Below are 16,597 nucleotides of genomic sequence, written 5' to 3'. Positions count from 1 at the left end.
TGTTTCTTGAGCATCTATAGCCCTTTCTGTGGAGAAATTTTTCCTGATATCAAACCTTAACCTCCCTTGCACAGCTTGAGGCTATGTCCTCTTGTCCTGTCACTGGTTGCCTGGGAGAAGAGGCTGACCCCCACCTGGCTAAAACCTCCTTTCATTTAGTTGTAGAGAGTGAGAAGGTCTCCCCTGAGACTCTTTTTCTCCAACCTAAATAACCCCATCTCCCTCAGCTGCCCCTCATAAGACTTACTTTACAGACCCTTCAACATCTCCGTTGCCTTTTTCTGGACACACTCTGGCACCTCAATATCTTTCTTGAAGTGAGGGGCCCAGAATGTCTTAGAACACCTCTTAATTTGTGATTGTTTGGGTCACAGGTGGACTTTCAAGGTATGTAAACTACTCAGGGATGCAGTACCTCCATCACTGGAGGTTTTCAAAATGTGCTTTATTATCTAACCAAGGCTTTCTTTTCCATGAAAAGTTGGACTAAATGGTCTTACGAGACCTCTTCCAACCTGGGCTGTTTTATGGTTCTGTGATTCTGTTACTTAGGCCTATCATGTTGCACTACAATTATTTGTTATTATAAGTGATCTTATAAATTCTCTATGAGCTCCTGTTAATAAAAATATTAAAATTGTGGCATACATTGAATATTCAAATAAAAATATTCTTTATTCCTTTTCATGTCTATCTGACTGCAATATAGGAGGAAAAGCATTATAACACAAAGTGGCTAAATTTGGAAGTCACTAATTTAAAGATGACAAAATTTTGATTTATTTAGAGTTCTGTCATAATTCTTGGTCCAGAGCAAGCAGGCGTTATCCTAATTACAAAGTTAAGATAAGATTTTGAACTTTAAAGGAAGATATCCTCTGTCTTAATCTGTTCACCTCAATTTTTTAAAATATTTTTTTGGAAAAAAAGAAATTAAACACAGCTGTCATGTATTAATTGTTGGGCTGTGGGCTGGAAAAGAAAGAAACAAACCCTAATGCATTAATATCATTATATATTTATACAGAGATAGAAGAACCCCAATTAATTACACCTATTTTTTTGTTCATTAAGAAAATATTACAAATAGTAGCAATCTTTTCAATCTCTTTTGCTGAATACACAGAGGTAAAGCAGTTCAGTATAATAGAGATACCATTGGAAATGTAAATAAATGAAAGGATGTAAAAATGTATACTTATTTTCTATCCACAACAAATAAATTGAGAATTAAATGCTGAATAATTAAATTTATTGATTAATACTAATCTCTAATTTCAAATTATTGCTTGCATTATTTCAGAAATGTACTAAAGTATTTGATTGAATACAGCCTTTTGTTTTTTTCCAAAAAGGAAATTATATAATTTTAATGATCTGTAAGCTAAGAAAACAAGTAAAACTTAACTATATAGATACATAATTTTATTTTCTATTCTTTTTCCCATTAAAAAATCTACTAATTGTTCACATTACGCCCAATTCAAGCATCTCATACAATGAGTGTTTATTGATATATGTGTATATATATGAAATAACTTGTTTTCCCATAAGACATTTATTATAGTCTTTGAAATGTTTGTATAAGTGAATTAAATATGTCTGAGGGATTCTAAGTGAATATTACAGTAAAATGTTTTGCTAGCTCCCATCAGCATGCTTGGCACACCATCACTTCCCATACTAACTAGCCATAATGATAATGGCACCATTATGATGCTATGCCATGTACTTACCAATATATTTGCACTCAGTATGACACTTTAAATCATAAAAATGTTAAAATTTACCAGATGCTGAACAATTTAAGTATAAACCTTTGAGCCAGTGAGTTTTTCAGTGCTATATTTCATATTCACTTACAAGTGTCTATTCATGGACTTCAAGGTGACATAAATATTGATTGCTCTTTGTAAATATGTTGCCTGCTATGCATAGTATATTTTTATGGTGAATATATTTCAATAAAAGAATTGATAAAGCCTGTAAAACACTCATTAACATGTTTGTGTACTTGTTTGGAAGGCTATATAGCATTATGTACAGAGCTTATAAAATAACTATAATAAAAAAGTGCAACAGTATTTTGGTTTAACCCATACCAAAATCTCAAAGTCCACCTCAATATGAATGAATCCTGCCCAAATGTAATTTAAAAGGTCATAAAGGATTGTGAGAAGGATACAACAAATACATTTCTTCTATAAAACTTTGAAAGTGCAAAAGTAGTATTCATTTCCATATGCTGTGAGCATTGAAGAGTAACTTGCAAGGCAAATCTAGATTTCTTTCTAACTGCATTTTCATCTCCCATTGAAGTGTAATTAGTCTTGCCTTTTTGTTGTTGAATACAGTTTGTTATTTTTCTTTGTAATGGAAATGAAATTTCTTATCATTTTTTCTGTGCATTGCTGTACTATCAGCCTTCTATCTGGTATCTTTTAAACATATCAAAGATTGCAAAGAGATTTTGCCTAAAGTTCTTCAAGTTTCAGAATACAGCAGCAGCAAGTAGGGGACAGAAGGAGACATCAGTGACAAAAACTATAAAGAACAAGAAAGGCAGAGCTCAGACATTACATGGTTTATTGGATAGTAACCAGACCAGTCAGATCATGCACTTTTATATGCATATGTTACACAGGAAAAAGGAAATTAGCATGAGAATATATCAAGAATGAGTACTACGTTTAGGAAACCTGTGCAAAATGAGGCTTCATCAGCTCACTGCTATTAGAATAAGTTTGATTTCCCAAAAAAACACTGGGGAGAATATATCGCTTTATCCTACCTCTGTGTTTCCAATACATGGTGATAAACATGTGTAATTAAATCCATGAGATTTATCCATACACAGTGCTCCTGGGGCACAGCTTATATTGTTGAATAAGCAGGCATCAATATCGAGTTCACATCTTTCACCTTCAAAACCTGCACCACAAAGAGAATGTTTAATCACAGTTCATTCAGAATATTGACATTATGTCTGTTCAGGGTGTTAGCAGTTAACACCACTCTAGTAGAGTTATTTGGCAGTTTTATTTTGTGAACAAAGAGAAAAAGTGCTTTTTTCATAAAAATGTTCACTACATTTGTTGACATACATTTCTATTTTTATGTTGCTATTTCTTAACATAAATATTTGGATAATATTTTATTTATTTTGTTAGAAAAAAATTACCAATGGCTCACCTGTAGGGCAAGTGCACTTAAAATGATCTTCATAGCCAATACATGTTCCTCCGTTTTCACATGAATTGGAACCACAGTTGTCAATTTGCACCTCGCAGAATTCTCCTGAAATAGGGAAAAAAAAGTCCTAAAATGATTAGGAATTAATATCATGTTCTTAAGGAAACACCATAAGTCATATTAGTACTATTGATCTTTAAATAAGATCTTTGGAATATTGGTTAAAGATCTTGTGTATGTTTTCAGACTCTTCCACTCCACTTACACATATAAAAATAGATTTCAGTGTTTTAAAAAAAAGGTCAAACCAAAAATACTTTTTCAGCATTTGAAACAATTTAGGATGTATCCAGAAGGGGATACAGAGCTGAAGGGGGTGGATTTTCTCTGGAAAAAAATACCTGAAAATTGAGGTAATGCCCTATTATATATGTATTTCATTATGTATTTTCTGAGCTCTATTTTGCTAGGAAATGCTAGTCCACATTTATCTGAGGTAACCTTTAGTGTGATTCACTGAACAACTTGCTCATTTAGCTGAAAACTGCTTTTAGCCCACCAGGAACAAATAATTAAACTTGTAACCGGACAGTTCTAAAAAAATGTACTGAAGAGAAATAGATCTCATGCAATGTGATATGAATCAATAAGGAAGATCATCCATTAGTCTTGGAAAAGCATTAGTCTTGGAAAACAACTAGCACTTTCACTTTTAATTTTTATTCTTTTTTAAAAAAGAATAAGATTTAAGAAATCTTTCTTTAAAAAATATAGTGAATCTGTGTATGCATTCTTGATTTTTTTTCTCTTGTTATTGATGTGCTTTGTTTTGTTTTCCTTGATTTTTTTTTTCAGATATACTATTTTTACAGCAGGAATTTGGAGCGGGGCGGGGGGGGCTGGTGGGCAGACAAGGATGGGGGGCATTTTCCACATTTAGAAAAGATAAAGAATAGAGAAAAGATAAAAAATCTTTACTGCTGAGAAAAGTAGAAGAAGGTTCAGGAGTTCTGAGATATTTTGACAAGAATACAGAAAATACAGTAAATGTAAATTACTGATGCTTTTACCACCAACTTGTTTGTAATCAGTTTTACTTTATGGCTTAAGCAGAAAACATAGAAGAGCTGTACAGGAGAAAAATGTTTGGAAGGAATATACAAGAAATGCAGATAATTTCTTAAATCAGATAATATGTCCTGTAAAATTTTGAGTCAGAAGTTAATATTTTATTTGAAAATCTTCATATGTCAAAAAAAAGGGAAATAAAGTTACTTCAAATAACAAAATTGTTTTAAAATTTTTGATCATCTATCCTTTTTATCTAAAGCTAGAGACATCAGGAAAACACAAATTAATAGGATAAAATTTGGTCAGAAATGACTATGTCTCTCCTTCAGTATTTTCTGCCAATTTCATTCACTTTTAATATGCTGGAATGGAGTCCCAAATTAAGACCTAAAGACTGCTTCTCATGGACTTCTGTAAATTCAAACAGGAATATGTTGTGATTTGTTGGCCAAAAATCTCTATTTTGGACCAAGAGGTGCTAAACCACAAGTGCCGTCTCATGTTTTTACAGAGAGGTTGACCAGCATGCTTTTAAGGACATTTACTCTATCCTTTCAGTTCTCAGTTAAAAATCATCCAGTGATAACATCAATCAAATTTTTAACAGCCAAGATTATATTTTATTATAATTTATAAAATTTACTGTGTTAAAAATGTTTTTAATATTATGTAATAATAGAGAACATAGGAAAATAGGTAATTGGATACTTCTTACTATTTGTTATTATTATATATGTAACATTATATAGGAAACTATGGGCAACCTGAGCTTCCATTTGCAAGACTCTCATTTGCTCTGTTCATATTGACTCTAATGGTAACCCAAAGTATCTGCATTTCTGGGGAGATTTCATCATGATGAATACTTTTAGAAAGCCGCTTTTCCTGTAATGGTGGCCAGCAAAAAGGCATGCTAATACATAAATAAATATTTTCATTCCAAAAGCAACTGAATGTGCTAAGGAAGTTACAATCTCCTAGGATTTGTGGGGTTTGGTTTGTTTTCCTTAATGACGTTTGGAAGGCAAAATCAGGAGCAAAATACAGAAGCTGGGAAAAAAACTTCAACTCAATATGTATTTTGGATCAACTTTTTCATGTTTATTCATGAAGATAGAATTGTCTTGTCCAAGAAACCCTTATGAATAAATATTAGTGCAACCCAACAGCTTCAAGAATTATTTTGCTATAAATCTGAAATTCTTACAGTGGCTGTATCCTTTAAGCAAACTTTATGACTTTTCTCTGCCACAATGAGGTCAAGAAAACCTAGTAACTCCAAATTGTTATAGAATTTATTGGAGTCTGAATACTGCTGAGAAATGCATAATTTATGGTATTAAAGTCTGATTAAGTGATAAATGGATATCAGGAGAGATCTCCACAGTAATCCACTTAGCTTTTAATGCCTAATTATCACTTCATAGTGAGTAAGGGCTGAGTAATTGAGAAATGCAGTACTTAGAGAACTCAAACAAGATTTTTGTGCACAATTAAGCATGTTATTCTTCTATCAGGAATAAGTTCAGCAGGCCCAAGGAACAAAAGGGAAAATAAAGAGATTTTACAACATTAGAAGGAGGGAAAAATTTTGATTAAAGACTACTTATTAACTACTGTTGCACTGTTTATTTTTGTAAATGACCTTATACATTATTTACCTAAAGATATGTTCTTAAAAGTGAAATGGTTTAATTATTTTCCTTAATTTTCTTTTACTTCCAATATATTTAGAGGAAACTTTCTTTTCCTCCTTGATTCTTGCTCTTTTAATTTCCAGCTTATCTTTAGCTTTTCTAACTCCATATGCACACATGTAATCTCTCTATGTTCCTTTTATGCAGCTTCCAACTTCCATTGTCTGTGTACCATGGGATGGGACATTTAATTGCATTAACACACTAAACCTGAAAGAATATACCTTGCTTGTCATTCGTGTATTTGTTACCTTAGAATCCATGATTAGCTAAAACAACTACATAGCTCTGTGGTTCATACCAGCCAGCTAAGAAACAGATGAATTAATGTACTTATGTCTATACCTGATAATAAGCTTATTAGTATATTTAAATACATTACCACAAATAACCTAATTCTGGTAAAATTCACCAAAGAATTCTAAAAAGACTAAAATGTAACATTGTTGAAAAAACATCAGTAGAGTGAGGAATCCTTTAAATGGACTTTGGGACCAGAAGAAAGAAAAGTGTCAAATTCAATATAAATTCTAAAAGTAAGCTGAGGGCTTTTTTCCCCATAGCCGTTCAGAGCAACACTGCCTTTTCTAGCAATAGAACATAACCTTTGCACTGAATTTGCAAGAACTGAGGGTCATCAGACCTTCCTGCAGTGATGTTTTACTTGGTCTAATTGTGACAATAGCTTTTTCTTCTGATTTGCTTTAGTTTTTTTATCTTTACATGGAATAACTATAAGTTTAAATAAATAAGAACAAGTAGATGCTATAAGTACGATTGCATTTACTAGCTTACTGCAGTGCTGTATACAAATAGAAGGCTAGTACCATAATAAGAGACCTTGACAAGTAGGGACAGAGGATGTGATGTGAGGAGCACTGCAGTGATCAGAGATGGGAGACCCCATAATAATAGGCAAGTCACCAGTGCCCAGTTAAAGAATGAAGACCTCTAGCTGGACAAAACTGATCTGAATGATAATAAAAACCACAAATTTTATTTAATATACGTTAGACCTACCATAAAATGTAAATTAAGATCTAAGATAGAACTACAGTCCAATGGAAAAAATGTGCAAGTGGACAAATAGAAATGACCCCAAGATCCTGAAATGGATCCTGGAGATGAAGAAGAAACCACCAGTATGAATATCACATTCCTTCCAGTGAAAGACTATACACTCTGCCACATTGCTTCCAATAGCAGCACTATGAAACCATTGACCTTACGATCTGGAGGAGGAGGGTAAAGGGTGAGAATAATATCATAAAAAGGGACAGAAAATAAAAATTGTGTTGAAACTGCATTTCCACTCATTTTCTGCAGCAGTTAATTTTGCCCTGATAATGATTTTAATTTTAATATTTCAGTTATGTCATCAATACATTTTTGGCTTTAGGTGCATATATGATGTGCCTCTACCCTGCACATAACAAAGATTTTCAACATAACAGAATCATTGAAAGCCTTACGTACCATTAAGTCTGACTTTATCACATATGTCCCTGAGGGTTCTTAAAAAGACTATAACTCACAGTTGCATTCTATTTTGCACAGTGTAGTAAAGCCAGCATTTCTAGTGTGTTTCATTTTTAATTGACCCAAAAATTTTAACCTATGAAACAGAATCTGCATTCCCTCAGACTTTGGCTGCACTTACAGCTGCTAGAGATATTTTTAGTTTTATGTGATCTTCTATTTTTGTAGTCTGCTCTAGTGTATTTTTGTACTTCCACTCTCAATTTAATATTCTTCTCTTTTATTTCAGAAATTGTGTAACAACCAATGTGCTAATATAGAGTGTATAAAGATGATCTGCCATAAAAATGTAAACTTTTTAAATTTGCTATGTCGTGTGGTAACAAGTTTATCAAAGAAAAAGAATACATGACCTAACACTTCTCTTCAGTGCACAAGTACTGGATTGTATCATAATTATTTTTAAATGTTTATTTTCCAAAGTAATTTAATGAAGCTACAACTCAAGACTTTTTTTTTGTATGTTTTTTTGTTCCCTGACTTTGAAGGCAGCTGTAACACCCAATTAGATTTATTGCATATGTACACACATGTGCACATGCTGAAATAATCACTGAACCATTACTTTTAAACCATTCAAACAAAGAAGCTAGTAGGAAGTGAAAAAATTTTGCTCATGGGCAGTTACGGTTCACTCTCTGACATGTTGGCTTTTACATCCATGCCATTGCATTACAGGTCATGAAAAATTCCACTTTTATTGTATGATTTGTCTCATCCTGAACTCAATCCAAAAAGGGTCATATGAGTGGAGCCCTCTCAAATTCTCAGCTCTTTCCATGTAACCTAAAGAGATCAAAGAGTGACAAGCCTGGTACAGACATTATAAGCACTTAAAAATTACACGTTTTACTCCATTTCCTGGAACTTTACATTTATTTATTTATTTCCAAATACACTAAATCCATTTACAGTAATATTTATTGGAACCACTAGATAGATTTCCATGGATTCTGAATATTTCCTTATTTTCCCTTGGAACTGTGTAGAACTGTGCAGTAAATCTATTCCTAGATAAAACCAGGTATAGGGATAAATCTTTGTGGTTTTCTAAGTAAAGTAATTTCAGTGAATGAGAAAATAATTTAAAAATAGCAGAAATAAAAAACTGATCTGGCATTCACACATGTAGGCTTTCAAAGTTCTGCCTGACAGTTGAACAATCAAGCTTAAATGACTTGGTTTTGACATTAGCAAGAACTCTTTTATAAACTAGTAAGCATAAATATTCAAATGAAGATTTATTTAAGATTAATATATGTGGTTTTTCAGTCTTCTTAGAACAGAATATAATTGTATATTGATAAAAAAAATATTTTATCTACAGCTAAACATTGAAGAAAGGATCATGTTATTGCTCTCATTGGTGGAAGCATTTTTGCTATAGGTGGATTGAGGAAACTTGAAACTGGAAAATCTTCCCCAGCTGTAGATGAAATCTAGACAACTAAATTATAGTTGTCTAGACTAAATTATTAAATTTTAGATTTCTAAAGTACATCATACTGAAATTTCTCATTCATTGATTATCACTACCATATTCCTGTATTTAATGAAAAAAAAATTAAAAATGATACAGCCATCTGAAATGGCAGCTGGCATCAGAAGGAACATATTTATCTACAATGGCATTTGAAAAATAATCTAAAAATATTTATTTTGTTGAAATTCGCAGGCTTAATTCTATTTTTTCTGTTATTTTACTTCCAAAATTCCTTTGTATCTCCATTTTAGGATGGTGTTTCACAAATCCCTGTGAAGAAGAGTTATTCTTCTGAGAGAAAGAAATTAAATAAAGTAAACCCAAGAACAATGCAGTCATAATTTTATAATGACACAAATTTTCTAATTAACATATAAAGGGGATAGTTTCCATTAGCTCATGAAAAACAAGAATTTACTAGGATTGGAGATAGCAATTCCAAGAGTAGAACTTATCATGCACTAAGTCTGATTAGATTTTGATTAGGTGTAAATGATTAGGCATATTTATACCATATCATGGGCCAATGTTCTAGAAAACTATTTCCTTTTTTGGTAAAGCAACATAACCTTTTCAACATAAAGACATACATGACATACATATGGTAAAGCAGCCAAAGTAAAACACCTAGGTTCATTAGGTACTGTCCCAGCTTCAGAGACTAAGGGGATACAAAGTATAATAGGAACATTTTCCAGTTCAAGTAAACATTATTATGCTTATTCTCAAAATTTACCAGCTGTCATAATTTATTTATATGGACCTGAATTTAAAGCTTTTTGAAAAGATCAAAAAGACTTCCACTGACCACAGTCAGCTTATGACTTAGTGCATTTGTCAACTACTGCATGAATTATACATGGTCAAATGTTAAATATGCATTTAAAATTTTACCTTCTCCTGGTTTAGAATGCATTTAAGGACACTTAGGAATATATATATATATGTATATATATGTATGTGTAAAATCATTTAAGGGCACTTAGGAATAGTCCTTTCTGAAAGTTCTTCTGCAACTGTTGGTTAAGCACAGTCTTTAGCTGAGTTACTTTTTACAGAATGTCTTTAAATATGTTTGAGAGGTATTTTAATAACCTTGGCTCTTAAATGAATTAATTATTCTGGAACATGCAATTAGACTTTTGACCACTTAATAGATTATCTGTCCTTTCTGCATTCAGGATTTAGCTGAAAATCTGGTCATAAAGATTCATCTCGTGGCAAAGTCTTTTGCAGACCTCTCCTTCAAAGAATCTCTTGTGAAGGTTTTGTTTGTTTATTTGTTTTGTTGTTGGTCAAAGTGCCCTTTATATGTTTCATTTAAAAATCTGGTTCATATAAAAATCCACAACAGGTTATTAGGAGAATATGCAAAGCAATTTTCATGCCTGGAACACAGCAATTTCATCTAGCTTGATCCTTTTTCACTCATCCTAAGTGAAATGTAAAATAATACAGAACAGTCATTCACAGAGACACCCACTGAGAGAGGGCAGATTACAGAAAGAGCATCCTACCTAGCCTGGATAAAAAAGCACCATATTTGCAGGTCCCGCTGCTCTCTGGAAGATGTTTGAACATCACTTTTGGGTTCCAGAGAGGAGGTGGAGCTTTTTTAAGTTTTAGAAAATATTCCTTGGCAAATTGAGTCTAATTATTTAGATACAAGGATTCTGGATTGAGAATAAGATAATAGTTTATGGGCCTGGAGTAAAGATAAATGTCAGTGCACCGAGGCAACAGTCCAAATTTGGGTGGGTGACATAAAGATTGATCGTGGGATAATAGAATAGATTGGGTTGCAAGAGACCTTTAAAGATCATTTAGTCAAAACCTCCTGCAATGAGCAGGGACATCTTTAACTCAGGTTGCTCCAACTTGTCCTTGAATGCTTCCAGAGACGGGACATCTATCATATCTCTGGGTAACCTGGACCAGTGCTACACAACTCTCATTCTGACAAATTCCTTCCTTATGTGTAGTGTAAATTTATTAAATTGAAATTTTCTTTCAATTTAAAGCCATTACCCCTTCTCATTGCTACAGACCCTTGTTAAAAGCTCCTCCTCAGTTAATTTTTTTGTAAGCTGGAGTATTGAAATGCCTCAATAAGGTGTTTGGAGGTTCTTTTCTCCAAGCTGAATAACCCTAACCCTCTTAGCCTGTCCTCATAGCAGAATTGTTCCAGTCCTCTGTACTGGCTCTGTGTCCTTCCTGTGCTGAGGGCTATAGGATTGCATACAGCACTCTGATGGAAATTCAATATTATTTAATGTTCTTACCTTAAATTTTCTGATCTAAAATATAAATTAAATCTCCTATACAGAGTTTATACTAAATTGGTGGCAAATGCTGAGGAGAAAGGTGTCATAAAAAAAAATCTAAAGTCAAATATTTTGAAGGAATACATTTCTAAAGTGAGACATACATAGAAATAGAAGCAAATATATTGCCTCTATTCAGTAAATAGAAATGGAGGCAAATATATTGCAGAAAAAGTAAACCTCAGCAATTCAGAGAGTCCCAGAGTGAGGACCAAAGTATAGAAGTTGTTGCTGAATGTAAGTTTCTGATGTGATTCGGGTTAAAAAACTCAAATAAACAAAACCAAAAAAAAGATAGTTCTTGAAGTGCCTAAGAAGTCTGCTCATTTGATAAGAAAAATATACAATATAAGAGACATCATTAACAAAGCTGAAGTCATGCTTTAAGTCTTTAACAAAATGGTATTGTATATCATATTTCAACAGAACGCGTTTGGGTTTTTTTTTCTTTTTTTTTAATAGAAGGAACAACTACTGAGCACAAAGGTAGAAATACAGCATAAGAAAGTCTAGATTATTTAGTTCATAGATTAACATCATTCCAGCTTCAGTGGAGACACAGTAGGCTATGCCAGCTAATGATGTTGTACATTGTATCTGAGAAAAAGGAAGCAATATAGGTTTTGCCTGGATAGCCATACTTTAAAGAGGAAATTTGATATTCAAAGCTAAAAGATGTAAGTCTGAGGTCTTTTAAAGAACTAAAACAGAGCTACAGAGATGAGCTTTGTAATGAAAACAGTCACAAGATCAACACTATAGCATTATTCATCTTTCCAATGCATTATATACGTTTAAACATGCTATAATTTTATCTACACTGCCCACCTTATCATGTTTTAAACCCATTAGTGTGATAGGTGATTTATAATGCTGTTGACAGTTTTTGTACCTTGGCAAGGTCTGAAACTGTGTACTTGGCCGAGTAAGCACAGGTTCAGCTGAGAAGGCAGAAAATAATGTCTCCATGGTTATTATAGTAAATCTTAATTTAAGCACTTCAGGTTCAGAAGACTTTTTGACTGATTTTGCATAAAAGACCTACAATCCTCATGTTTTCTGTTGATGATGTGATGCTTTTTTCAGGGTGATATATAGCTATTTGAATGCTCACTATCTATCCAGCTACTTCTCAGAATGTTTAGAGAAAGCTACAGTTTCCCTTGTCACTAACAGCAGATTTATATATTTGGGAATAAGAATGAATAATACAGTGATGTTCTCAATAAGAGACTTACAAACTATTCACAGAGGAAAAGAAAAAAACCTTTTAATTTTTACTATGAATGAGTAAAAAAGGAAAAGATGAGTTAAAAAGGAAAAGATAGACATCAATAGCTGTAAACCCAGAAGAGCCAGACAAACTAAAGCAAATCAGCACAGTTCTAACTCCTTGACAGGTAAATCTTTGAGTTATATGCCTTAAGAAAATGAGGCATGGTAGGTTGGTAGGAAGTGGGAAGCAGGAGAATAAAATGGTAAACTATGTAACATGCACCTGGACTTGAGGTCAGACTTTCACAGGAATACATTGTGAATAGGAAACACTCCTGCTATGTCCCTGAAACTTTTCTACATTTAAAATATTCAGTCAATTATGTAAAATTCCTCTTTAGTTTGAGTTCTGGATTAATAGTCCAAGAAAGTCAAGTATCATGTACTTCTCTTAAAAAATACAAGCTTGATAGAGGTGAGTGAAAGACATTTTTGGAGTTCATGAGCAGATGTAGCTCTCTGAAGGATTCCATATGCCAAGTTTAAGGGCGTATTTTAAAGCATGTCTTCTAGTTGAGAACTTTACTAATTATATGCTTAGAAATCCAGACCTTGATACAGTCATGATTCTTAGAAAAACAACAGCATCTTTAAGGTAAACATAACTATTCTTAATGAACAAAAATTCCATCAAAATTCCTACTTACCCAAATGGGCAAAATACACTGTGCACAGCAAATTAAACCAGAAACTGAACTGTTAGGAAACATGAACACACTATAAATATCTGCCTGCACTGGGAGGATTTTGTTCCATTTTAAAAGCAGGCAGAACTTAAATACTGATATTACATTTCTCCTTGAATTTTCACGTAGAATGTGTTTTATAGTCTTTTGGCTTTTCATGCGATTGCTGCATACCAAAATAATAGAAGTATTTCCAGCACAAAATTTCAATAGCTTTAGTATTTTGTGTGGAAATCAAGACCTGAGAAAAAATTCTTGACTTGAACTACTGTAGATCATAGTTGGCTTGGAGTAACTGCAAGTATGCTACAACATCAGACATTAGCCCTAGCTCTCACTTATTGTCCGGGAGTTTATCTGCTTCGAATTAAATATTATGCCAGTTTGGGTAATGTGTCCTTTTTATTTTTACATTGTTTATTTTTCTATCCTTTCATGACAATTAGTACTGTTGAATGCCCTAGATGGACTGAAACTGTTGTGTTTTCATGTTAATTAATCATGCTATCATCTTAAATGAGGGGTCTTAGTAAGGATCAGTGTCCTTGCAACACACTTTCTGGTGAGGCATCACCTTCAGTCCTGGGTGCAGTTTTGGGCACCACAATATGAGATGGATATAAAGCTGTTGGAGAGCATCCAAAGACGGGCCATAAGATGAAAGGGCCTAGAAGGAAAACTATATGAAGAGCAGCTGAGATCACTTTGTCTGTTCAGAAGAGACTGAGGGGAGACCTAAATGTGATTTTCAACATCCTCAGGAGGGGAAGAGAAGGGGCAGGTACCAATTTCTTCTCTGTGGTGACCAGTGACAGAATTCAAGTAAAAGACATGAAGCTGAGTAGAAGAAGGTTTAGGTTGAATATCAGGAGAAGGTTCTTCCACCAAAGGGTGGCTGGGCACTTCAACAGGCTCCCCAGGGAAGTGGTCACAGCACCAAGCCTGACAGCACTCAAGAAGTATTTGTAAAATGTTCTCAGGCAGGTGGTGTGATTTTTTGTGTGGTCCTGTGCAGAGCCAGGACTTGAGCATGGTGATCTTTGTGGGGCCCTTCCAATTTAGTACATGCTATCCTTCTGACTTATAGAGTCAGTGTAACTCATATTTTTTCTTAGATTTTTACTGGCATTGGGAGAGAGCTGCATTGCGAGAAAAGTTAAAGGAACAGACTATCTAAAACCATTTTCCTTTCACCCGAACTAATGCTATATGGACACACCTCCTAAAAGGCATTTTAAAAAGCAGGTAAGGTTTCTGGGTGTCTGCTGAAGAGGATTAGAATGAGAAGTGCTTTGGTTGTTATTATTGCTTTCTGTCAGTTATCTCTGAAAGTTCTTCTTTAATAAAAAACTGAGTCTTCTGAAAAGTAACAGGCTGTTCCCTTTTTATTCACCTATGAATGTAAGTATTCTGAGTGAATTCCTGTAGCACTACTTAACAAGTGACTTCTTTTATTCCATTATTTCACTTCATGGTCATTGACATTTGGGATCTATGTGCCCTAACCATTTCTCTTTCAGAGGTGACAATCACAATAACATATAGAGTGCAATGAACAAAGCTTAAAATGGCAGCATCTGTTGCTGAGACAGATACTGATGTGTAATTCCAGTATGCTCCTGTAATATAGGGACCTCCCATGATGCTTCAAAAATTCCTTTACTTGCTCACCTTTACGATAGGGATTAGAGCTGTGGGGAAAAAAGTACTATTCTTTTTATCTGTTTGAGTTTTGAGACTTAGGAGATTATCACTCATGTCTATTTCTTTGACATGAAATAGAGACCTTCCCCAAATATTCTAGAAATGGCTGAACTCTTGCCTGCTAACAGCAAGTATTGAATTAATTCCTTATTTTGCTTCACCTATGTGAATAGCTTTTGCTTGACCTAATGATTTATCTTTATCTCAACTTTTCTTACTTTTGTGCTTCTGATTCTTTCCAACACCTCACTGGGGAAGAGTGAACAACCAGATGTTCGATACTTAACTGCCCACCAAGGTTAAAATATGTCGCCACTGTATCCTTGAGAACAAAAGAATCAAAAAATGTGCATTTGACCAGAGAGAAGGATTAAAATTAGGCCATGTGATTTTTTTGTTCACTAGTATAAGCATTGCCTTAACTAGACTTTGAAAGATACAGGAACTTTTATATCCCATATCTTGTTCTCTAGGACATTAGTTATTCTGGCACCAGAGATACCTTCTACAGAATACTGTTTCAAGTGTCCTGCACAGTTCAATAGGGCAATCTCCATCAAAGCATGTTTATATAAATTTCCCATATACCTGTAGAAATTAGAAGATCTGTCTCAATAAAACAATGAAAGAGAAAAAATAAATTGTGGATAAATCTATGAACAATCTTAATGAGTGTTATAAAAAGTTTTAAGATAAGGAAAAAATATGCAATTGAAGTAGTACTTTAAACTCCAGTTAGTGAGTTTTCTTGGGATTCAGTTTATTTTAGCAGTAGTAAGATTATTTTAATTAAAGGACTTTTCTGTGAAATAAGAATGAAGTGTCTATCATGCCAAATCAATTCTTGCCAATATAATTGCTCTACACACAAGGAAAGATAGCAATAAATTAGAGAAAGTTTATTCAAGGACAATTGGTCTACTGTGCAGGACCTGAGAAATTGCCGATATGGATGGTTTCAATGTTTTCAAGATACTACTTACAAGCACTGTTGTAGATTTGAAGGTTTTTATCAACTTTCAGAGAAGAGAAAAATTAAAATGAAAATAAGAAACTAACAGTAGAAAGAAATTGAAAGCACAAAAATAATGACACCTATTAAACAAAAATAACTATATATTATAACCCTTTATTCTATGACCATTTAAACTTAACATTTACTTTCTGAGTAAATGACTCAATTTTTTTTTACATATAAACAGAAATAAAAACTATAGTTTAAAATTTCATGTGTATATATTAAATTTCTACAAGGTTTTATTAAAGAGTATGGAACCAAATTGAAGTGGGTTTATTAGTTTTTTAAATCAAAGTTCTGTTTTTCACAGCTGAGAATGTTACCTCATGTCATATTTTGTGTTCCCTAAGATGTTCCAAACATGATTTGAACATTAATGCAAAAGCTTCAGCTGTAGTGATTATAATTTAAAAACACAATTAAGAACCAGTAGATGTGAAACTAAATAGCCTTTCTGGTTGCAGAAACTATTTAATTCAGAGTCACGTAGATGTACCAAAACTGCTACTACATTTTCCTTCAGTCTTACCCTTTCCAAATACATAAATTAAACAGTAAACAGGTATAAACATTTTTTTTTTTTAATGGATAAAGACTGAAGAAGTAAC

General features: G+C 33.3%; 1 protein-coding gene across 1 annotated transcript in view; it reads right to left on the bottom strand.

Moving 5' to 3' along the window:
* Nucleotides 1–16,597, bottom strand: part of EYS (eyes shut homolog) — a 723,820-nt gene that overhangs the window by 633,394 nt on the left and 73,829 nt on the right. The window contains exons 8-9 of the mRNA XM_053938438.1: nt 3,193–3,297; nt 2,792–2,931 (exon numbers count right to left, since the gene is read on the bottom strand). Coding sequence (XP_053794413.1) covers nt 2,792–2,931; nt 3,193–3,297 — 245 coding nt within the window. The remainder of the gene's footprint in view (nt 1–2,791; nt 2,932–3,192; nt 3,298–16,597) is intronic.

This window comes from Vidua chalybeata, chromosome 3, assembly GCF_026979565.1.
Source record: "Vidua chalybeata isolate OUT-0048 chromosome 3, bVidCha1 merged haplotype, whole genome shotgun sequence".
Taxonomy (NCBI): Eukaryota; Metazoa; Chordata; class Aves; order Passeriformes; family Viduidae; genus Vidua; species Vidua chalybeata.
Note: the sequence above shows the minus strand (reverse complement) of the source record. Positions and strands in the feature narration are given on the sequence as shown.